Here is a 25,310-nt window from a genome sequence, read left to right as displayed (position 1 = left end):
CATCCAGAATATCGAACAATGTTATAAAGATACAGAGCAGTATCTTAATAGAGACGGAAGATATTTCTCGTGTTAAGAATACTCTTAGATTTAGTGCTAATTTTCTAACTTATTTAAATGATGCAATGATACTCCATTTGTTCCATTCCAATTTAAATAAATTGATATTAAATTAGTCAAGTCGAACAAGCAATCCATTTTGTGCTATACTCTATCTAAGAGTTATAATCAAGATTTATATTGCAATCAATTAATTGCCCCAATATTATGGTGGATATTGGGAGACTATTCTTGATCAGATTAAATATTAATATCATCATTTAATTTTTAAATTTTTATTATAAAGTATATTTATCACAACACACAAATCCTGAATTCAGTTTTTGAGTTTAATGTGAAGTGTGTATATAGGGCCAGGAAATGTAAAATTGATAAACCAGAGAGATACAAAAAAAATTATTTCTGGCAGGTAAATTCCTGTAGATCACGAAGAAAGAGAAAACAAGCCAAATTCCATTTCATTTCCAGTCAAACGATGAACTATTTATGATTTTTCGAATTATTTAAATAAAATGATTTGTTGATGTTTAATTTCAGTTTAGTTATATTAATGTCTCTTTTGTTAAAGCAAAACAAGGATTATTTTGGAATAGATTTTGTAATTTTGAACTGCAGTCAGATGACGAGAACGACATCTGATCAGGCACATCCACTTCAAACTCCCACACCACACCAACGGGAGGACATGTGGACCCGACGGATTTAAAGTGAACCAGATCCGCCGGCATGAATCCAGGTTTCACCATAGTTGCTATGACAACCAAATAAATACCTGTATAAATGCAAATTGATTTTTTTTTTTAACTGTACAAGGAAACATTTATTGAATAACTTAAAATCTTCTCGGTTTTTTTTTTCTAAAATAAAAATTTTCTTTTAAAGTGATTGGTAAAAATTTGTTTCATAACAATAAAAAAATTTCCACGAATTAATTGATAATAATCTGAAATAAATAAAGTCTTTTTTTCTTTCTTTCTCTTCATTTTCACCGAGAATTATCGCGTTTCTTACGTAACAAGTATTTCTGCAATTCAGCTATTCAGACATTTGTTTATATTACAACGATCCACAACGAATTATTCTTAATCAAAAATAATAATATGCAATAAAATCTCTCTATATAAAACTCTTACGTGGGCGCAAAACTAGGCCGAATTTATTAATCACCGTTTGGCAATACTTCAATGTCGCCAGGGAACATCAACGCGCAGTTTGATAAGATTTCAAGTGAACGGTTTGAAAATTTTTAAACAAAAAATTAACGGTAAAAAAAATTTAACTCAATCGATTTTTATTATGACCCAAGTTTTTTATGATGCGTTTAAATCGTGCCGTATAGATTTTAAAACGAAATCGTCGAAAAAGAGAAGACAGGTCGAATGAAAATGCTCAAAAATCGTTCATAAGAAGATCTAGCTGTAATGAACGAAATAGGGTTAAACATTTATGTGTACGGAGCGAAGTTTCAGAAATACAGGAGCATAATTGTGGCACTATGTCAGGACTCGGTTCTTTTTGCCAAGAACGTTACTGGGAAGAAGAAGTAAATTCAAGTCAATCTTTTAAAGTGATTGGTAAAAATTTGTTTCATAACAATAAAAAAATTTCCACGAATTAATTGATAATAATCTGAAATAAATAAAGTCTTTTATTCTTTCTTTCTCTACATTTGCACCGAGAATTATCGCGTTTCTTACGTAACAAGTATTTCTGCAATTCAGCTATTCAGACATTTGTTTATATTATACGCAATTATGTAATCAGGCAGCAATCACCGTTTTCTAGCTTTTGGATTTATCAATGGAGCTTCTATTAAGTTTTAATTTTAGCAAATATTTCAAAATGGATCAAATTACGATCTATTTCACAACCAAATATTTAAAATACAATTATTAAATTTTGAATAGATTTTTTTCCGTTATTATGAATCGTTATCAGATATATCTCAATATGTTTGTTTTGGAGTTTTTTCCGATTGCGTAATGGTATTAAATTGTTGGTGATTTCCTAACCCAAGGTCAGAGGAGCACCATTGCGTTTGTTTATGCGTCTCAGGTCAGTCGTAACTGGCGTTCCCAAACACGAAAAAAATTTATTCGATTCTTGCGTTCATATCTCATTTCCTTATCGACGGCATGTGCGATTTTGCTTTAAGAGTCTCAACATGCTTCAGACGACTTCAATTGGAAAATGAAAAGCAATAGAAAAAGAAACTTTTGACGTCAATGATTACTTAATCTTTATCTACTAGAATAGAACTTCTGCAATTCCTCTCACTCTGCACCACTTTTCGGTTGAGAAATTTTTTTCGTTCCAGACATTTTTAACCCTAAATTAGAAATTTCATTTCATTGATTCGTTGATAGAAACGCTGGGTCTATTTTGAATATCTTGAGCTATTTTATAGATTCAGAAATGTGATGAGAATTGTTCATTTTTATATAAAAAATTAATATGAATATTTTTGTTTTAAAGAAAAGCATATTGTTAATTATCCAACCAGTGTCGCTAATGACTGACAAATACAAATCGCATGTGTGCACATGATCTTAGATTTCTTGAAATCCATGACGATAAAAAATAAGTAATTTACGGAATTTCTCTAACTGACGCGAAGAATCATGATAACACACATTTTTCTTAAGTTTATTTGCATAAAAAAATTCAAAATTAAATATGATTTTTGCTGGCATAACAAGTAATAAGATAGCCAGAAGCGTCAAAAATATTTCTGGTTTGGATAAAAAAAAATACCAAAATCAATAAGTTATTCTTCAAAAATGGATGATATTTTAAGGGCCTTTTCGCTCATTTTCTGCATGTAAATAATCATTCTATTTAGAGATTCATGCGCCGGCGTCCTGGCATAAGGGTAGCGCGTCTTTTCCGCAATCTGTTCCGGAATTCTCGAATCCGGGTTCGAGTCCCGATTTGGGCATGGTTGCTCTTCTTGAGATGTGTGAATGTGCCTTCCTGTAAAAAGGGGTTGTGCAAGCGAATGGGTGATGCGTGAGTAGAGATGCATAATCCATGATTTTTTGAATAACAAATAATATTGCTATTGTTATTTTTAAATATGCGTTCCAAATATCTGTTATTTCAATCATATTATTAATTAAAAATTATTACTTAATATTAAATATAAAATTTATTAATTGTAATTAGTACTTAATTTACTAATTTAATTAACGTGTGATTGAATTAATTTATCTGTTTCAGCTTATTTCTTAAATTTTATTTTTTTCTTCTCAAAACTATTTATTTAATTTATTTATTAGAGTGAACCATTTTCTGGAAAAGTTGAGTTAAAAATATATGTCATTTCTTTAAAATGTTTACTTTAGTCCTATATTCTACCAATAGATGGCACCAGCAGTAAACAGAGTACATGTAATCAAAGTCAATCATGTCACGAGCAATTAAAAATGATCTGTATGGGATAGCGCATCATCAAATACGAATATCGGTCACTCCCGTAAAGAGGAGTGGTGACTTCGCACTTTCCGGTGAAATCACCGCTCCGATAAATTTTAGTGATATGCAATTTAATGATACGATACGATAATTCCAATAACCGGTCCGTTCACTTTTCAATCCAATCACAGATTTCTTTCGAAAGCTTCCATTGGACAGATCGTATCGATTGTCACTTTCCAGTAAAGTCACCGCTCCGGCAAATTTCAGTGATATCGTATCGATTGTTACTTTCTATCGTGATCCAAAACCTATAATCGAAATATCATCAGTAAGATCGTATCAAGGATTTGAATCACACCCCTCTTTGAAAAGTATTGACCACTTGTATTTGTGACTTTTTGATATTGGTTACGTAATAACCGCTCTGAAAATATTCGTCATCCCTATGCGTGAGTGGCAAAGTCGTACTCTTGGCTCTAGTTGGCTCTACTATAAAAACAAGAGACGCTCCCACTCCGGCTTAAATTGCTGTCTTCGTAACAGCGGTCTTGTCCGTGGCAAGTGCCATAAGAAACAACAACAACAGAGATTCATGCATAATCTTGTTATTGGTTCAGTTTTCAAATCTTCACTTTTTATTAAACATATTAAGTTTCGTCTGTAACTGAAGGTTTCTATTAGAATATTTATTCTTCTTAACAAATGTTTAATACTATGTGGCCATAACGAGCTTTTACGTTATGAAAACTAATCAGCAAGCACCATTTGGAAAAAAAATAAAGAAAAAATGCTATGACTTAAATAAAAGAAATTTGCATGTGATCTTGTGACTACAATTTATGTTTAGTAGTTGTAATTTTATGCCAAATTTTAATTTCACACGTTCGGAAAAAAAAGCTGTCCAAAATAGGCATCGGATTTTTGGTACATGTGTGTTAACCGCATTCCAGCGATTACTAACCAAAAAATAATCGCCAAAGATCGCACGCTAGATTCAGTAAAAACGCTCGATTCATACCAAATATCGATCTTTTAAAGCTATTCTTAGCCAAAATCATGTGTTCAATGAGAACCGGTTTTCTTTACTGTGAGGCAGACAACCTCATGTGTGATGAATCCACAAATGAAAATTTGAACCTTCGTGGTATTTACGGCACTATCCGTAGTCCACAATTATATATAGGGGAAAAGCAATAACATCTTTATTAGAGCATATGAAAGAACGCTTTGGGTAGACCACCCCTACCAGTTTGAACTATGGATGGGGAAGTCCATCTCACCTGTAAGCTGTTATCGACGAGCGGCTGCACGGCACAGAGCCTCAGGACGGCCAGGGCTCGCACTAACTCCCAAGTACTCTTGTGACGGAACGCCTCGCGATGCTCTTCGAAACTCAGTCCGGCGATGGTCGACTGACGACGAGCAGGCACTGATCCGGGGAGGACTCTTAACAGACGAAGGCACCGCATCATGCCCCTATTTCTCCTACGAAAATAGTGAAATAATTAATTAATTAATTAAAAAAAGGGCAAAGAAACTTAATTGGATAAATTTGTTAAAAGGAATTTTTGTCGCCCCACATCATTTCCTATATCCATTATCTGTATATCACTTGTTTGATAGCCAACTTAATATTAAAATGTTTTAAACTGAGCATACAGTCCTATAGTTTTTATTAAATTGTGCAAGGTGTTATATTTAAAAAGAAAATAAGATTTCTTTCGAAAATGGGGAGGAGCAAATGACTTTTGGCTGCCCTAAAATATATAACTGTATTTATCAAAGAATTTACGTTCAGTGACTATAAAATACAATGTCAGTAATGAAATTTGTGTATTCATCTATTCTGCATCACAGTGCCTCATATACTGGTCTTTCACCAAAAGAGTGTCCCAAAAAGTCGTAGATTGGTCAAATATTCAAAAACAAAATATTGTTAAGTTCATTTATCTTATAAAAGCCCCTTGTTTTATATAGCGATTTTCAAATTCGATCGCCAATCTCCATTACACAAAATGCAGGAAATTAAGCAATAGCATATGGGGGGACCCTATAAGACATACATATTTGTTTTTGAAATAGATTCCAAAATCTACAAGGATCTATCAGCGAATTAAGATTTAAAAAAAAAGAGATACATCAGATATAATTCATATCACAAGGCTCATTGGCGTACAAATTCACAAAGCAAATGCAAATAATTGCATTAGTAATAATATGTAGAGTGTTTATTGCTTCGTGCGTTAAGTTCTTTGAACATCAAATTTGAAGTTCATCAAATTTCTGCTGTTACTAATATGCCATCCAACTTTCCATCGGCATGCTGTGTATGACTTTCAGTGTTCCATTCATGAAGATGTATTGTCAAACTGTTGTGAATTTGTATTTTATTAAATCTTTTTTGTATATTTCCTCTGATTATCTAGTCTTTTACTTCATTCACTGACAAAAAAAGTTTCCATATGCAACTTTTATTCTATTGTGTTCTACTTATTTCTGCTCTCCTCATCTAGCCTTAAAGTTTAGAAAAGAACACTCTGTTCATGGTCAATCCAATCTTTAGGTATTTATTACTCAATCGAATGATTACTCAAGAATAATTTTGCTTCTTTAGCATTATTATGCGCTCATAGACGGCTATTTTGAATAGCGAGTAACTGAAAACGAAGAGTTGCAACTTCTTCAAAGGTGCCCTTCGATGGGGTATAAATTAATGTTAGAATAAAAGTAAAATCTCGCCTTTATTTCTACATGATAATTTCAAATTTTTTGCACAATTTAATAAGAAGGATTAATAATAGAAAGATGTAGCAGAAAACAGTATGCCAAAAAGACAATATTTAAATATTACTTTTGAGAATTATTCTTATCTAAAAATGTTGAGTTATATTTTAGATAGATTTCTCCTCTAGGAATTATAGAATTGAAAAAAATATATACTTTTCGAAGAAATTGATAAAGGGTAACTTACAGAGCCATATTATATAAATGAATAGTCGCTAATCAATCACTAATTTCTTTTCAGGGCAGTTTTTCAAAATGGCTAGAAGTCCATGTTTAGTTTGATCAGTTTCTACTTAAGTAAAATGTTCAAGAAAATTCATGTTAGCGCATAAACTGGGATTTATTTTTCCAGTTATAATAACGTACCACATTACCTACACAGAGCCTCGCAGTGACTCTATAGATTAACCCTTTGTCTAAGATCTTTTTGAAATATTTCTCTCTACTCAAATAAAGAGAATAAATTCTGAATAAAATAAATTTGTCAACATTTTTTCCCCCAGGTGATTTTTAAGCAGGTGGTTAAAATGACGATTTATGATGGTGAAACAAACCCCTAAAATCCTTTTTACAAAGAAATATTTAAACTAATTTTAAAAGGTTAGTAATAATTCCATTAATAGTCAAATTTATATAGTTGTCATAAGGAAAGTAAAAGGTTTAAGGCATTGTATTAAATAGAAACAACAATCAGAATAAAGAAATTTCATCATGAAATTATGTTCTTAAGCAGGGACATTTAAATCTGAGCTCTACCAACGTATTATTATTATTATTTAACTACTGAAATCGCTTGTTAAGCAAAACACAATCCCCCCCCAAAGTTCTTTAGAAAGGTTATCTGGTCCGAAATATTAATGCTGATATCACACTTTTATCCCGGATGATAAAGAGATGCAAAAATATCGTTTTGATCAATGAGTGTTGACTTCTTCCTCTTTATCATTGTTCCTTGACTCAAACACTTGATTTATGATGTTTAATCAAGTGTGATTTGTCACAACAGACATTATTTTTCAAGTAATGTAGAAAAAAATGTTACAGTTATCCATCACTGCTCCATCTAATGTTAAATCTCAGCAGTATATTGGTATTTAGAACATTTTTTTTAAAAAAAGATTATTTTGAACTTTAAGAAAAGCCTTAATATGAGGTAGTTTTCGATATTTTATAAAACGGAAAAGGGGAAAGGCAGTTACATTTTTACTTTTTTGAAAATAATATCTGTTGTGACAAATCACACTTGATTAAATTTTATAAATCGTCCTTGAATCAAGGAACACTGCAATAGAAGAGAAGAATCTATAAAATGGGAAAAGGTCAGCAACTATCTTGAAAGTATTTAAGATCATGTAAAGAATTATATTGATTTGTTGAAATTCAATAATAACTCTATAGATTGTCACAGATGAATTTAAACATTTAAAAATTGAAGCACAGGTTTTTATTTGAAACTCCTTGTTATTTTCAGTCGATAAACAATCAGCCATTTCAGAACAAACAACAAGATTTGGCATAAGTGTCTCAAATTTTTAAACTCCATCTCAAAAGGCACCAATTCCAAGTGAAAAATAATGTCCTACATAATAACATGAAAACTGAAAATAACTCGTAAAATGATTAATGTAAAATAGAAAAAATATCCCAAAGCATTCTTGGAACTCCTTTAATCAAATTAAGAGCCATTTCAGCACATCATCTGCTGTTAGATATTGTTACGAAATTTCCGGGTTCGTTTGGATAGTGGAAGTTATATGGTGTGGAGAACGCTCAATCACCAGGCGGCAGTAGAAAACAACAACGACGTTTATTTACACGAAGACACAGGGCAGCACAAAGACGACAACTATATACAGCACAGAGGAGACAATTATCTTCAGCCGAGACGTGCAAACAGTAGCGCACAGCTTAGTTCAGCACTAGCTTGACTCCGTCGCTGCTCTGCTAATCTCTGGAAGACACGTTCTTTACCGTCGATACCGACTACTCTACTACTGGCAGCTGCAGACTGCCTCCTTTTATAGGTCTCAGAAGGCGGGGCTAGAAGCCTCTCAACCAATCAGGAACTTTCGAGGCATATCTCAGCTCTTAATGGACGGATCGGGAAAATTCTCGATGTTTCGGGTATAATCTATTTTGGCGCCAAAGTCGCCAAATTCGTCCCCAAGTCACCGCAATTTATCGCCAAGCTCTGGGATCTCCGACGCGACACCCGGACTCCGTCCAATACAGATGATTGTAAAACGGTCTTTCTGATGATGGAACCAACTATGCTGGGAAGCAGCATTGCAGATTCGTAACAATATCTTTCGCTCACAACAAAGGCAAATATGTATCTGTCGAATGCTCCTTTTCCTTTAAACTACTTCAATCCGAGATAGCCTGAGCTGTAATCATTCGTTTGAAGTCTTCTATAGCAACTCTAAAATTTGTCAACCCTTTGGAACTCGCTCCTAATTCTATTGTAAGCATTTTCAGAAACAGCCATTTGTTTGGAAATTTTGTAGCTCTAGACAATTATGAGATTTTATGAGTTGCGTTTTTTTAAAGAATTTTAATTAAAAACTAAGAGTTTATTCATTTCAAATTTCAGCATATTTTTAACTTAAGGTATCCGACTAGTTTCGGTGGGGATTTTTTAAAGGTTTATATGATGTTTTTTATTAATATAAATACAAAATGATACATAAAAGTGAAATTATTTAAATATATAAGTAACTTTTGAAGGAAAAGCATATTTTGATATAATTTTAGCATTTAGTTGCAAAAACCAGAATTGTTCTAGAGAAAAAAAATGGTTGCAGTTTTTCATCTTTCTTTGTAACATTATATGTGTAACATATCTAAGAATGTAACTAACTATTATCTAGAAATTATATTCAAAAATGAAATTTTTCTGTGTAATATATGAATATCTGTTGAATTAACTATGAAATTTGTTGGAATTTTTTCAACGATATGTACATTTAACAATCGAAAATCCACTTCTAGAGAATTCAACATTACATTCTGCACAACATAACGAGCACTAATTATAAATGACATTAAAATATCTGACAATTTTTTGCGGTATGACGATTCTCGTGCAGTAGAATAATAAAAAAAACTCGTTCTTTAGAAAATATATTTAAAGTTTTTAAATGTTTATAAATAAGCTTCACTTATATGTCAATAGTTTGCTATAAATTGACTTCTAATTGACATAGAGACAAAATAAAGATATTACTGGAAACAGAAATGTACCTATTTTTTGATACTTCAAAAAAAAATAATAATAATAAATATGCAAATTTTTATCCAAAAATTATGACTACTTTAGTCAGACTAAACAATCCATTAATTTAACAATCCATTAATTATTTGTTTCAGATTAGTTATTTTTTCTTCTGGTATATTAGAGAAAAATGCATAGTTTTATTTTTACATTATAACTCATAATTGCTCCGAATTCATGTTTGTATATAATAGTATCAAAACAGGCTCTCAGTATTTATAAGTACTATAATGAAAGAGAAAATAACGATAGAAATATAGCAAAATGTACTTGATAAAGTATTGATACATTTGTAATATTGTTTTATAATTCATAGAATTTTTATTTCTTTACAGGTGTATTTATGTAGCAATTAAAATCATAATATATTTTTAATCAACTCTAATAAGGCTTCCTTTGCACCATTATATTATATAGCTGCCTTGTCAGAAATTCGCTGCAATTCCGGAATTAAATTTCGTAGGTGTTCACAAGGTACAACGAGTTTGCATTCAAATATAAAGGAAAACATATTGACACTGCAGTCAAATGAATATCTAAGTCAAACAAGCTACGTTTTGTAACTTTTCCATCTCTTATTCAATAACAAATAACAAACATATCATAATTTCGCACCACACGCATTAAACAAATAATCTGTTTAGCAGTGATATAGCAGTGTACCTTTAATATTATATAAGTCTAGACCGGAATCCTGGCAAAATGAAAATCTTGACATTATCAAAATGACTACAAATTTAAATTCTTGATTTTTTTGAGGCATAGTAAGTGATTAAAAATTATATTTTAATTATATCAATTTCACTACTTTTTCTCTTTACTTTTAATAATTTTTTAAAGATAATACAAAATTTGCAACAGATAATTTTAATGTTATGAAATTCAAACTCATTCGTCAAAACCTACAAACGCATGCTTTTGCTGCTAAAATTTAGAATTTAAAAAATGCTTCCTTTGGACATTAATATTACTATTTAACAGCCTAAAAAGTGAATAATTTGGGTCAACAAACTGGTCGCCAAAGACAGCTAGGTTTTTAAATGCTGCGTTATATCACGATCAGGGTAAAAGGCAGTTTGGAATAAAGCAGAAAAGAAACCTCTTTGGATCCTCTTGAACGGGGCGATGCTGCCTGAGCTGCTTAAACGTTATGTGAAGATCACGGCTTCAATCGGATGCGAAGCGAAGGGTCAAGTGAATATCCAACGAGCGGTGAAAAGAGTCTCTTATGTGATATGATGGCGTCACCGAGAAACACGTGGTCAGTCAGAAAGGGGAGATGAAGCAACAAAAATAAGAAAGATGAAAAGATAAATAAAAAAAAGCAGAAAAAAGAAACAGATGATATGTAGAAGACGTTGACATCAAGCCCGGAAGATATCATTAGTCAAGATTTCTAGCGAATTGAAAGAAGTTATGTCACAGGCGGAAAAAGAACCACGGAGCATTATTTTGCTCTATCATGAATCGTATATTCACATAAAATGTATAACTTAACCCTTTAAAAGGCCATTTTTTTCTAGTAATGATGTATTAAAATATTTTTAGGATTCAGAATGACTTAAGAAAAGTGATTCATTTAGCTCATTAGATAAATTTAATTAAATTATTAATTAATTTGATTAATTAATAGCTATATAACTAAATGTTATGTAACTTATGTACTAATTAATTAAATAGTTATGTGTGAGATAAGGAACTGAAGCATCTAAGTTTCTGTCTTATTGAAACATTTGTGAGAACTTATGTCAACTTACATAATTTCATACAAAGGTTGACGACTTTGGTAGGAAGCATACTTCCCATGGCCGTAGAAAAGGGTTAAAAAGAATTAACGCTCTCAGAATAGTGTGTGTTCTTTAATGATTTTGTCTAAAAATTTTACCAGGGACTACCGAGTTATTGAAATATGCATTATTTTCAAACTTCTCAATGATCAGATCCATTTTTACATCGTAATTAAATTTAAAAATAGTTTTATATAATTTTTTGTTTAAAATATTATGATGATATCGAGGAATAATGAGATTTTGGCTTTCCCGTAAAAAGAGAGTGTAAAGAATTCAATTAACCACGTGATCTTCCTGGGCGGAGCTAGCTGCCAATCATGTATGACGTGGTCTCCCTGTTGATGTTAGTATACTTTTTTTTTTTCAGTAGAAGCAAACTGGACTCCTGTACTAGGGGGAGTGTGATCTCGGCTCTCTCTTCCGAGAAATTTTATGTTTAGTTCTCTAGGCCTACTACATTTTGGCGTACTCATGTGCCTTTTGTTGTTGATGTTACCAATAAACCATATAAAAGACAACATGTGTCTTCAAGTCATTTCACCCAGACCCCAATCTTCACTATCAAATAAATTATTGTGTAATCAAGAAATGCAATAATAATTTACAGAGAGAATTCATCTCAAAATTGTTTTCTAATATATGCCTGTATTCAGCATAGACATTGCCGAATAAGTGGAATTTTATGTAGACTGCTTACTATGAATCAAGATGACCATTCAAAATACTGTGCATTGAATTTTATCCTATCACCTACTTTTTCTTTTCCAAATTCAAGCTTCTGTTGGATTGCTAAAATTAAACACTCAATTCAAATAAATAAATAAATAACAAAGACATGACACTGACGTAAACGCATTTATAACAACTGAATTACAACTGCATTTTAGCAACAATTAAATTATTTGTTTGTCATATTCGGTCATTGATGCTGAAATATTGTCATATTTATTGACTCTTGAAAAGGGTGTCTTTGAGATCTTTCACCCTTTCAAGAGTTCTTCACTCAGCATGATTTAAAATATTAAAAATGCCTGGAGGTAGAAATAATATATATAATTATTTTATTTTGCCTATAACTGAAATATGTTGAACAAATTGTTTCTTATTCCAGTGGATTTCCAAATAGGCAGTTTGCTGCCTAGGGATTAGACTGAGATGGGAAGGGCAACCAAATAGATTAATTAAATGTTATTAACCTAGTACCAAATGCATTTATAAAAAATTATTGATTTGTAAAACATAAAATAATATTAATTCTTTGGCGGACATATCCAATCAGTTACCTATATATTTCAAAATACTCATTTAGTTATTACGAATTTATAAACAGCGAGCGTCTGCTTAAATTATAGCACACATAAAAGTGAATCCAACAGAATCATCAAGTCATAATAATTAAATAAAAACATATTTATTTTTACAAAATTACTAAAATAAAAAAAAAATTACTCTAACCTTTACGTGGTTTTAAGTTAAAAATGCGCTGAAATGTGAAACCAAATTTAACTCCTTTATTAAATGGCGGGTTCACAGTGGCCATTATCTAATCGGCTTAAACTCGCTACTAGTTAAAAATATGTTGCCATGAGTTTTTTGGCATGTTTCCCATGGCTTAAGGTAAGCTAAAAAACAAAAAAAAGGGTTAAGTTTGTTTAACTTAAATTTGAGGCAAACAATGTTTTAATGTTTTTAAGATAGACTGATTAAGTTATATCAGAAGGGTGCATTAGCAATAGAAACAATTTGTAGGCTTACGCATTAATGCATAGCAAATATTTTTCTAAAGAAATTTTCTGTAATATTAAACTTTTGATGAAACTTTAACAGAATTTAGATTTCCTACACATTATTTTGAAACTAAATTAACTCCCATGGTGTGATGACATTTAAAAATGGTTTGTAGAGAGTACGTAATAAGGTAAAATAACTTAATAGTAATATATGTATCCACAAGTCAAATTGATATATAATTACTTCAATTTGCATTATTAATAACATCATATTATACAACATAATATTAAATAGCATATTACATTATGAATCACTCAAGTACTTTATTAACACCCAAATTACAAGTTTTGTATAAATCTTCACAAAAGCATAATCATTTCAGGACCACAAAATATTAATGATGCCTGGCCTATCCGAACATTTTCATAATCCATGTATTTCATAATGTTTAGAAGCTAAAACAAATAAAAAAACAGTAATAAAGCCCACATGAAGGATTGTATCTTAACTTATAAAAATATCATTTCTTATCTTTCTCGCATCAGGTGAGCGCGATTTACATAAGTTAATTAGCCATGAAACGTTCTGTCTCATGTTCTTCATTATTGATATCATTCTTTGGTGCCACACCACAAAGTTTATTACATTTCCTTGGCTTCTGATTTCTCACTCTTCAGGAGTGGGGATATGGCTTCCAACCTGTTGAAGGGCTTGGCGAGGAAGGTCGAGGACCTTACTTTCATCTCGGTTTTCCTTAAAGAGTAGCGAAATCCTTTCCATGTGTACCAGTTGACACCATCGGCATAAGTGTCGTGCCGTCCTTTCAGATAGAGACCATTAAGGTTGACGGTGTGGCAATTGTTGTACCACCATCCACCTTTGTATTGGAGAGCGCAGTTCTGGTACGGGTTGTTGTCGTTGTCCCGGTCCCTTGTTGAGAATTTGCACAGGTTGTGGCCCTTGAAGGAATCGCCTGCAATAAAAAATATTGCAATGCAGGAGAAATCAAATTAAGAAAATAAGTTGCTCCCATCTGAGAAGTATCGTCTCATTATTTTTACTTTCTTGTATATGTAGTAGAGATGCATAATCCACGATTTTTTGAATAACAAATAATATTGTTATTGTTATTTTTAAATATGCGTTCCAAATATCTGTTATTTTAATCATATTATTAATTTAAAATTATTAAATTAATAATATGATTAAATTATTAATTATATTATTAATTTAATAATATAGTTAATATTAAATATAAAATTTATTAGCGATTATATAATTTATTAAGCGATTAGTAAATTAAGTATTAATTGTAATTAATATTTAATTTACTAATTTAATTAACGTGTGATTGAATTAATTTATCTGTTTCAGCTTACTTCTTAAATTTTATTTTTTTTCTCAAAACTATTTATTTAATTTATTTATTAGAGTGAACCATTTTCTGGAAAAGATGAGTTAAAAATATATGTCATTTCTTTAAATGTTTACTTTAGTCCTATATTCTACCAATAGATGGCGCCAGCAGTAAACAGAGTACATGTAATCAAAGTCAATCATGTCACGAGCAATAAAAAATGATCTGTATGGAATAGTGCATCATCAAATACGAATATCGGTGACTTCGCACTTTCCAGTGAAGCCTCGCACTTTCCGGTGAAATCACCGCTGCGATAAATTTCAGTGATATGCAATTCAATGATACGATACGATAATTCCAATAACCGGTCCGTTCACTTTTCAATCCAATCACCGATTTCTTTCGAGAGCTTCCATTGGACAGATCGTATCGTCACCGCTCCGGCAAATTTCAGTGATATCGTATCGATTGTTACTTTCTATCGTGATCCAAAACTTGTAATCGAAATATCATCAGTAAGATCGTATGAAGGATTTGAATCACACCCCTCTTTGAAAAGTATTGATCACTTGTATTTGTGACTTTTTGATATTGGTTACGTAATAACCGCTCTGAAAATATTCGTCATCCCTAATATGTAGTATAGAAAAAGTATAATAATCGTCAAAAAATTCGAACTCAACATTTTGATGAATCTTCTCGTTTTAGACCCACCTGAATTCGTAAAACACATTTTTGGGAAATGTCCGTGTGTCTGTCTGTTACAAAAGTAACTCAAAAACGCTTTGATCTAGAGGAATGAAATTTGTATACGGTCTTTACATCAAATTTGTAGATTTCTGTCAAATTTTCAAAAAAAAAAAAAAAATCCATTCCTATGAAGTTTGTCTGCCAGTCTATTCAAATATAAGTTAACATGATAACTACAAAACGAAGAGAGCTAGATGGATAAAATTCGGCATACACTTTTATCATATATAGTGTGGACACCTATCAAATTTTGAACCGAATCCAATGAGAGGTTGACCGTCTGTCGATCCGTACTTTTAGAAACACATAAATGCAATAGCTCAAAAACTTAATGTGTTAAATATATTTAAGTTGGTATGGGATTTTGGGACTACAAATGTAGCTTTCTAACAAATTTTTATTTCAGTCGATTAGGAAAAACGCACAGATTAGCTTTTCGAATGTTATTAATGGCACGACAAGGTTTAATCGCCAAATAGCTCACGATAGATTCAGTAAAAATACTAAATTCACGCCAAAGAATAATATTTCGCAACTTTTGTACACCAAGCTATGCAATGTATTCTCTGGTTTAACATCTTTATTAGAGAGTATGCGAGAAAGTTTTGGGGAGATGTCTTCCGCTGGTTTATACCCAGATTTCGATGTTTATGGAATGATATTTCAGTATTCTTTTAAATTTATCAGAGAAAAAAAAGTATTGCAGAATTGACACATACATGGGACATAATATTTAGTTAGTAAATAAATTAAATTTCATATACAGGTCCTAAATTCTTTAAGTTAGCTGGCTTGAACCTATTGAACCGACCACCTTGAAACAGTTATCAGATTGCATCAGTTTGGTTCAATTGGTTCATGATTCAGCTGATTTCTTAAGAATGGCCTACAATGCAGAAATATATAGGATGAGACTGTCTAAGGATGAGTCATTCATGGGAGATAAAATACATCATGCAATCGTTGCCAAAAACCAATTATTTGCAAATTTTTTCTTTTGTTGAAAATCCGATAATTTTTTACAAGTACAGATAATTTATCACAGCTTAAAATCTGGTCTTTGAGTACGAATATCAATTTAAAAAAGCCCCAGAAATAACTTTAAATTATATTTTAAAAAAAAACATAGATACAGTCAGAGAATACACGAGAGAATAAATATGATTGGATACAAAAAGTGAGGATTGAGAAATAAATCTTATTCAGACGACTTGGTCGGATCTTTGTATCAGGCATATAAATAGCTTTAATGGCTCTTTTAGGACATCCGCTTTGTGGTGGATCTGAAACACAATTAAAGTCTAAACCCAGAACTCTAAGGGCGCATCTTTAATGTACAGCAGCTGCGTAGAAAGTGTTATAAAAAGAAAGTTGAAGGCAACAATGTACATGTAAAAAAGTGATAACAGAACTCCATTTATTTACTTGAATACACAAACCTCTCCTTTGATGGGAGAAATCTGTAAGCAATTGCAGATTTCTTATAAGGTAATTGCCCGCTGACTGATGGAGGAAGCAGTTTGAAAAAAGTTATTTGAATATTTCCAAATTAATATCTATGAATCATAAGATATTAGGGTTATATTAACACTTTGTCTATTTTCTATCAATTTCATTATGTTCACTTAGTAAATAATGCATGTTCTTAATAAGCATACATTTATAAGCATCGAATTTTATTTAAACAATAAAGTGTATGTGCATGGATGACTCTCTATCATGAGTCACACTATATTCATAATTATAATATATTAATAATCTATATAATATAAATAATTATAATATAAATTAAATACGCTGAATAATTGTTGGGATGAAAAGAGCAGACTATTTTTCTGACGTAGGAATATCTGTGTGATTACGCTTTTGCTTCGTTCCGGCACCATTCCTCCAGCGAACTGCTTAACTTGATGCTGTGTGCGTAATTGTCAATACCTGTGTTCTTTTCTTTTCGTTTTCTATGTCCAATAAATGTGCTGTCTTCAAGAATCATGCTGAGATTTATTGAAAAGTAACAACAATAATAATATATACTATCGCATATTTACTCAAATTAAAAAAAAGTTACCTCAATATAAATGCCTTACATAACGTTAAAAGTGTTGAAATGTGAAACTAAATTTATTAATTTATCAAGAGAAAGGCCTCATAATAAACTTAGTGATCAGTTAGAGTCAAAGTCCCATTTTGTAACAACGTAAGTGATATTTTGAACATAGACCACATTGTGAGAAAGACAATGACGCGTTGATGTCACGAATCGGTAACCACTTCTCCAAACTTCATAAATGGTAAGTTTTCTAATGATGGCAAATTTAACGTAAAGAAAACTGGCGAATTTAAGCAACACCATAGTGATAACTTGAGACAGTGTGCCGTTTTGTAATAACACAAGTGATACTTTAAACACATGTCACATTGTGAGAAAGGCATATGTTGATGCCACGAGTCAGCAACCGCTTCTCCGAATTTCTCACATGGTAAGTTTTCTAATGCCTTAAATTTAACGTAAAGTACTGAGAGTAATACGGTCATTCTTTTTTTTTAATCTAAACGTAGTGATGGTAGTATTAAGTTGCTCTAAGAGAAAATACGCGATTATTAATGCTCAAAAAGTTTTTGATTTTAACTGATGAGTTTCATTTCCAAATTAAAAATTTCTTAAGTTAAAGGTAATTTAAACAATTTTTTTTTCTCAAAAAATCCAATTTGTTGCATTTTATTCCTGCTTAGCAAAAAAAGAAATATATATATATATCAATGAAACAATGATTTAGTTGCAATTACTGTTACTAAAATTATGAAGAAAATTTCTTTATTTAAACGAATTCAAATGCAAATTAATGCATACATTTCCAGATTGTTGCCAAAATTGGTGAAGTAGGTACAGTGGTTGAATTTCGGGAATTCTGCCGAAGTTTTTGTTTATAGAGAATGTACAATAAAATAATGTTTTTAAGATTTCTTTCGTAACTCTTGATTTTCTAAATAGGAGAATAAAACCAATATTTCAATCAAATTTTTTCATATCTTAAAATGTAATTTTTTAATGTAATTTCTTCTTATAAGTATCTGTTCTTGTATTCGACTCAAAAGATTTAATCCCATTCACAGCGTTGTAACACATTCATCAACAAAAATCAAAACGGAAGAGAGAAAAAAATCCCCCATCACTTAACTGCCATAACGAGACAGATTTATGATTCCGAGCAATTGCTGAATTTATCTTTGACTGAAAAGCACAAACACAAAATTCATGAAGAGATCAGGAAGAGCGGCTCGATTATGCACTTATCTTAAAAACATTTTTGAAATTTATTTATATACAGGGAGATTCAAAACAACTGCACTGATTACAAATGCATGCAATTTCCGTGTTTACAAAGATTAGAAGAAAATTGGTTAAAAGAGATTGAAGTTCTTCATAACACAATGAAAAATTTTTTGGAAATTAGTTGTCTTTGGTAACCTACATATTCACTGAGATAAATGACTTTTTAATCTGTTAAACGATTATTAATACATTTTTAAGAAGTCCGACTTGTTGTTTGATACGACAGGAAAACGTGAATTTAATTGAATAAATGTACTAAAAATTTCTGTAGAATGTATGCAAATTAAATGGTGTATATTCTAAGAAATGATTCTTTGATCTTAATTTTAACATTTGTAAATAGTATAGGATTGATTGTTCTGATGGATGATTTTGAATTTTATCATAATATTAAAAGTAATGTTACGAATTGTATATCAATTTAAATTTCTACGGAAACTAAATTGATACCATTAAAATAAATATTTTGAACTTTCAGATTATGCGAAAACCGTTTTTATAAGATAATACTTTTAGAAGATATAAACTTCATTTCCTTTGGCAAGTTATAGTGATTGCCCTTATGACAGTTAAACCTATTTTCGTACCCAATTAAACTTTTTATTTAATGCCTATTTCTATTATCGTGACTTAGAATTTTTAGTGACACATCGAGCTTTCCCTCTTGTATTTCTAATAAAATTTTGCACCTTTATAAATTATCTAAGCGGAGCATTGAGGGAAGCTAGTAAATGAGCTAGTAAAAACATTCAATGGACCAATTTGAAACATTTTTACGGAAATTTGCTGATATTTGACTGTTGCCATTCAACAATAGATAAAAAAAAGTTATTTTTGTACCAAATGCGTAGGGATTGCAATATCGGACCAAAAGTTCAATACCGGTATTCGGTGTTTTTTTAGATCTTAATACCGGTAGTAGAAATTTTGGAAAAAAAACAAAAAAAAACAGGTGTTTCTTTTTTTTTATTTGCCAGTTTTATTACAGAGTGTAAATATCACAAAAAATAATTTGTAACTTATAAATTATAACAGTATATAATCAAAAAAAAGTAAAGGAATATCTTATTTATTTAAATCACAAAAAAAGTGTAAATATCACTATTCAGTCTGTGGTACTATTACAAATTTTTGAAATGTGATCTTAAAAAACATAATGCGTCAATTGCACTGTCATTAAGCCTGGAACGTAATTTTGTGCAAAAAATTACCAGTTGTCGAAAACGCTCTTTCGGCATCTACACTAGTTGGTGGTACTGTTAGCAATGTGCGATATACTTCTTCCAAGTATTTACCTCTAAATCTCTCATCTTCAAATAAATCGATTTCTCGTCGGATGGTTTTGGATATCGCTGATTTCTGTATTGTATTTTGGTTTGTTGAATTTTTTTTTATTTATTTATTGTGCAAGAGACAATTCCTTTTCACTATCGACATTAGTGTCATCATAATCCTCGAAAACTGTACCGAATTCTTTTGAATGTGAATAGGTTTGTGGGTAAAAAGTTTTAAGAAAATTTACTCTAAACTTAATCAGATTTGAAATGGTTATTTTCTATTCTTCTTTTTCATTTTCATTTTTAAAATCATTATAATTATGTAAATACCGTAAGATATTTTCTATTTCGGTATGCCTTTCTTCTGTGCGATTTTTCAATGTAATATATAATTTTTTAGATAATGATGTGTACTGTTCTTTCAGTGACTGCTACATGAAATTTATTGTTGCATTAGCTGTTATTAGAATCTCTCCTACATAATGCCTCAATAGTCAGTTTTATTGGAAGTAGAGCTGATATAGTTCTGGATATTAAGTCGAATTCACTATCTGAAAAAATAATTTACAGGTTTAAGTCGATTATTGCTTTTTGGATTGAATTTCTCAGTTTCAAAATTCGTTCCATCATTAGGAGTAAACTGTGCCAACATGTTTTGGAATCTAATATTAACATATATTCTGTTTTATTTTCATTGAGTATATATTTTAGTAATATATCCTTTTTTATTGTGGAACGTTTAAATATCTTAACAATTTTTCGAACTTTATAAATTATAGGAATAAATTCTTGATAGATTAATATTTCATAATCATTAGCAATATCTTCTTCAACAATTACATTGTCATTATCTTCATTGTTAATATCACTCTCACTTTTATTCTCTTCAAAGTGGGAATCCTAAGTTTCTATATCCACAGTATTTGGATTCTTCTGTTCTTTATTTTTTTGGCATAATACATCTATTACTCCTAATTGAATTCCATGTGCATAGCACAACTGCTGATTTGCACCAATTAACTTTCCAACTTTTTTCATAATTGTTGATCCATCAGTCGTTATGGATACAATATTTTCTTTCAGGGATAATCCATGTTTCGCTAATTTAGATGTAAGTAATTAATTAAGCCAATAATTAGCTAATTAATTTCGCCCGTTAAGGAGAAATAAAAAAATGTATACTATTTTGCTATGTTCGCGATCCCTGAACATATAGTGGATACCATTTTAAAAATTTCTAGTAAATACCGAAAAACCGGTTTTTAAACTTGTGAATACCGTTATTACAAAATTGTACAAATAGCTCAAAATACCAGTATTCGGTATCCTGGTATACTGGTATTGCAATCCTTACAAATGCGTTAACGTTTTCATGTATATAGATATATTAAAATTGGAAGAGAAGAATGGTCAGAAATATAATTGATATCACCAAAAAGGTATCTTTTGCTGAATACTCTGAATTATTTTTTAAAAATTGTCAGAATTAGAAAAAAAAAATTCTACGAGACAATAAAATCGGTAATTATTTTTAGAATTTTAAAGTGCTGTAAATTGTGCGGTTTTTACACAGTAATGCGATCCGAAGTTTATTGAGAAAAGATGTTACATTTTGAAAGGCCTTTTCTTAATGAGAAGCTTCTATCCTAGAAGTAATAATGCGACAAATTTGCTAGTAGTCTAATTCCAACGATCTGCCCAGCGACCCTTTTTTATTCTTCGAAATGCATATCGTATTATTCGCAATTAGATAGTGTAAACAAGCTATAATGTCATCATGTTAAAAAATTCATGACATTAATACACATGACTCAAGACATTATACTCATGTATACATGTATATACACGTGTGTGTATGTATAGAGAGAATATAAACCTAGTACAGAGATAAATCCGAGCACTCACCGATAATTCCTCTGTAGTCCCCTAGATGGAGCCTGTATCCTTGCGTTTCATCATCGATGTAGAAGTTGTCGTAGTTGGCATACCCATCGTTCCCTTCGAAGTCCCACAAATCGATACGGAGCGTTGACCGACGCTGGTTGCTCAATGCAAAGATTTTGTCATTGCCTGCAAGAAGGATATATCTTTTTTTTTTCTTCTTTTACGCAATATTCAAAGTGCAGGATAAGCTTAGAAGCCCCACAACTTAGACGGCATCGAAATTTTTTTGACGGTATTTTCAGGGCTTTCTTGTATTATGTTTTCATTTGATTTACAAGATAGTGTACTTGAACGTATTTAAATTAAAAGAAAAGTATCGTTTGAATTTCAGAACATTATTGTGTGATACAAGTGGCTCGAAACATAAATAAGGTTTTTTTTTTTTTTTTTTTGTTAATTAACAAGCATTGGTAAATATCGTCTCTGAATATTTAAAATACGTTAAAAAGGTTGTACAATTCTTTCTTAACAATTTTGTTCAAATTTACTTTTAAACTGTTTTATATGTACTTCAGTGCACTCACTCGTAATTAAATATATTGCTATTTTAGTTTGCCTTAAAAAATGTTGCCTCTAAACTGCTTAGAAATTAAGTTTAATAAAAAGTACCTAGTTAGAAAGGGGAACTGGGGCTGTTATTATGTCAGAGATAAGTATGCAAAGGCATTGAATATTTAATATGTCATAAGATAATATAGGATACAAACTTTACAAGGACAAACTTTAAAGATGCATATGTCAGATAAACAGAAATAAAACAAGTCATTATTGTAATAGTATATGGAACCTGCAAAGCAAAGGGAGAACCTGCAGGAAGGAAACTTTATCAGTTAATAAAGTAAAGAAAAGAGGGGGGGAGAATAATTAGTGTGCAACAATGATTTGATACAATATAAATTCGTGATAACAGAAAAATACAATTGCACTAAACATGATACTAGATATGATAAAGGCAAATAAATCAAAGCATTGTCAACAAATCTTTTGAGAACATAACTTTAAACCCGCTACTCCAACCCACCCAAAGACGCACGGTAAAATCTGAATGCCAAGATCGCCGCAACAGCAACACTGGCGGGAACTGTGGTTGAATTCATAGGGCCATCACCGGCCACAATACAACCCTTCCATTGTTAAGTACGTCCCGTCATCGATGGGAGGAGCCGATTCTAGCTTTTTCTGTATCCACCAGGGTGGCGAGATTCAACCACCATACTGGAATCCTCTCATCTTCAATTACGAAGTACCCCTTCCCCTCCTCCCCAGTGGGAGTTTTAAGATCATAAAATAAATGTTTCTAAGAACAGGGCATCTGGAGTGACATACACTCTGTATATTTTTATTCACGCTTTGTTATTGTTTATTTGTAATATATAAATTTTGCATTGTACATTTTCTCTGATGTATAATTTTCTTTTAATTTATGAACACGCAGCCTGACTTTGCATTTACGTGTTCATGGTCTATTATAAAAAGAATTTTCTGCAAGCCTGGCTTTCTTTAGAGTTTTAAAAAAAAAAAAAAAAAAAAAAAAAGCTTTTTAAAACCACTTCGTATACCTCAAAATAGTAATTCTAGGGCTTTTCTAGCATTTAGACTGCTTTAATTTGAAAAAAAAATCAATAACTCTGTTGTATAACGATATTTTAAATTATTTTTACTTTTTCATATAAGAAGTTTTTAAAAAGAAACCATTGCAATATTCAAACAAACCTGATACATCTATGTTTCAGATCTCCCTGATTTCAAGAATACCATTTTTAGAATCCTGCTTTATCTTGTATTTAGCCAAATTTGAATGGAGCTATACATATTTAAGATAAGTAATATAAGTTGAGAAGCCTCTTACCGAGCCAATAATCATGGTTCAGATCACCGAATCCAAATTTGTAGCTCTGCCAGCCTTTATAAAAGAAGTCGGAACTGGTGCCAAAATCATCTCTCCTCTGCATCACCTAAAATAAAAGGAATATATTAATTCCACAAAGAATTCTCAAGTTTGAATGATTTAAGGATACTGCATCCATAGTGCACAACAAATGCAGAATCTACTGATGCAACATCTGTGATATCCTTGAATAAATGTTATTCCCATGACTGTTATCGAAAAAACTACTAATAAGGGATTTAAAAAGGAAATAATTAAAAGGTATTTATCTCATAAATAAGCAATTCCTGAAGGGCAAACCAAATATTTTGCATTTTGTAATCAATATTATTATAAATATACATTCATTAAATACTAGAAAGAAATGGCACACAAGTTTAATAACTAGCAGGTTTTCCACAAACGTAGAACACTGCAGGAAAACAACGAGCGTATATTGTATTAGGGCTTAAGAATACGCTAAAGCAACACACACATATATTACTTTTGGCAGGATGTTTTATTCATTTGGAAAAGTAATTTATTTTCAGATGTCTGCGTTTAATAAGACATTCCATGCTATTCCAAATGTGTTCAGATGACTTGTATGGAATGGCAATACCCCAAATTCAGATTAAATTCCTGTAACCATAATGTACGCGACAATGGCACAGATATGTCTTCTGCTGTTAGAACCGGCCTATTTAATCAGCATAAATGTAGGATATGAGCAAGTATACTTCGTCAGAAGCAATGCATACATACCATTAATCATGGATGCCTATAAAAATGTTCATGACTAGTCAGTGATAGATTTAGATGATTAGTGGTCCTGGGCAATGCATATTATGAGGCGTCTCTTTTAACAACTAGTCAATTTAGTTTCACATTTTGAAAATGCTCATGATTTCTTTTAAGTTAATCTTTTTATATTTTGATAAATTAATACGAAAGTAAATGATTTTGTTTCTGCACCCGCATCCATATTTGTACTCAGTATGGATTAAGCAGATTCTTGGCGTTTATAAATATTGTTACGAATCTGTAATGTTGTTTCCCAGCATAGTTGGTTCCATTATCAGAAAGACAATTTTGCAGTCATCTGTATTGGACGGAGTCTGGGTGTCACGTCGGAGGTCTCCGAGCTTGGCGACAAACTTGGTGACCATTTGGCGACTTGGCGACGAATTTGGCGACTTTGGCGCCAAAATAGATTATACCCGAAACATCGAGAATTTTCCCGATCCGTCCATTAGGAACCGAGATACGCCTCGAACGTTCCTGACTGATTGAGAGGCTTCTAGCCCCGCCTCCTTACACCTATAAAAGGAGGCAGCCGCAGCTTCCAGAAGGGTCGTAGTCGGAATCGACAGATAAGAGTAGTCCTGATCGACGGTGAAGAGTAGTCGGGATCGACGGTGAAGAGTGGTCGGAATCGACGGTGGAGAGTAGTTGGGATCGACGGCGAAGAACTGGTCTTCCAGAGATAAGCGGAGCAGCGACGGAGTCAAGCTAGTGCTGAACTAAGCTGTGCGCTGCTGTCTGCAGTAGAGTCTTGTTGTATGCTGCCATGTATGTTGTTGTATGCTGCACGTCTCGGTTGAAGATAATCGTCTTCTATGCTGTATATAGTTGTCGTCTTTGTGCTGTCCTGTGTGTCTTCGTGTAAATAAACGTCGTGTAAATAAACCTCCAAGAATGTTCCCTTAGTAACTGCGTCCT

At 31.6% G+C, this 25,310-nt stretch overlaps 2 protein-coding genes across 2 annotated transcripts in view; both read right to left on the bottom strand.

The window, feature by feature from the left end:
- LOC129980899 (hydroxyproline dehydrogenase-like) overlaps positions 1 to 10,763 on the bottom strand; it is a 49,575-nt gene extending 38,812 nt beyond the window's left edge. The window contains exons 1-2 of the mRNA XM_056091361.1: positions 10,635 to 10,763; positions 4,758 to 4,962 (exon numbers count right to left, since the gene is read on the bottom strand). Coding sequence (XP_055947336.1) covers positions 4,758 to 4,949 — 192 coding nt within the window. The 5' untranslated portion in view covers positions 4,950 to 4,962; positions 10,635 to 10,763. The remainder of the gene's footprint in view (positions 1 to 4,757; positions 4,963 to 10,634) is intronic.
- Positions 10,764 to 13,450: 2,687 nt separating this feature from the next.
- The window catches only part of LOC129981581 (techylectin-5A-like), a 31,943-nt gene continuing 20,083 nt past the window's right edge, over positions 13,451 to 25,310 (bottom strand). Inside the window, exons 5-7 of the mRNA XM_056092481.1 lie at positions 23,571 to 23,676; positions 21,683 to 21,847; positions 13,451 to 14,029 (exon numbers count right to left, since the gene is read on the bottom strand). Coding sequence (XP_055948456.1) covers positions 13,698 to 14,029; positions 21,683 to 21,847; positions 23,571 to 23,676 — 603 coding nt within the window. The 3' untranslated portion in view covers positions 13,451 to 13,697. The remainder of the gene's footprint in view (positions 14,030 to 21,682; positions 21,848 to 23,570; positions 23,677 to 25,310) is intronic.

This window comes from Argiope bruennichi, chromosome 8 (genome assembly GCF_947563725.1).
Source record: "Argiope bruennichi chromosome 8, qqArgBrue1.1, whole genome shotgun sequence".
Classification (NCBI taxonomy): domain Eukaryota; kingdom Metazoa; phylum Arthropoda; class Arachnida; order Araneae; family Araneidae; genus Argiope; species Argiope bruennichi.
The sequence above is the reverse complement of the archived record's forward strand: the minus strand, read 5'-3'. Positions and strand labels throughout refer to the sequence as shown.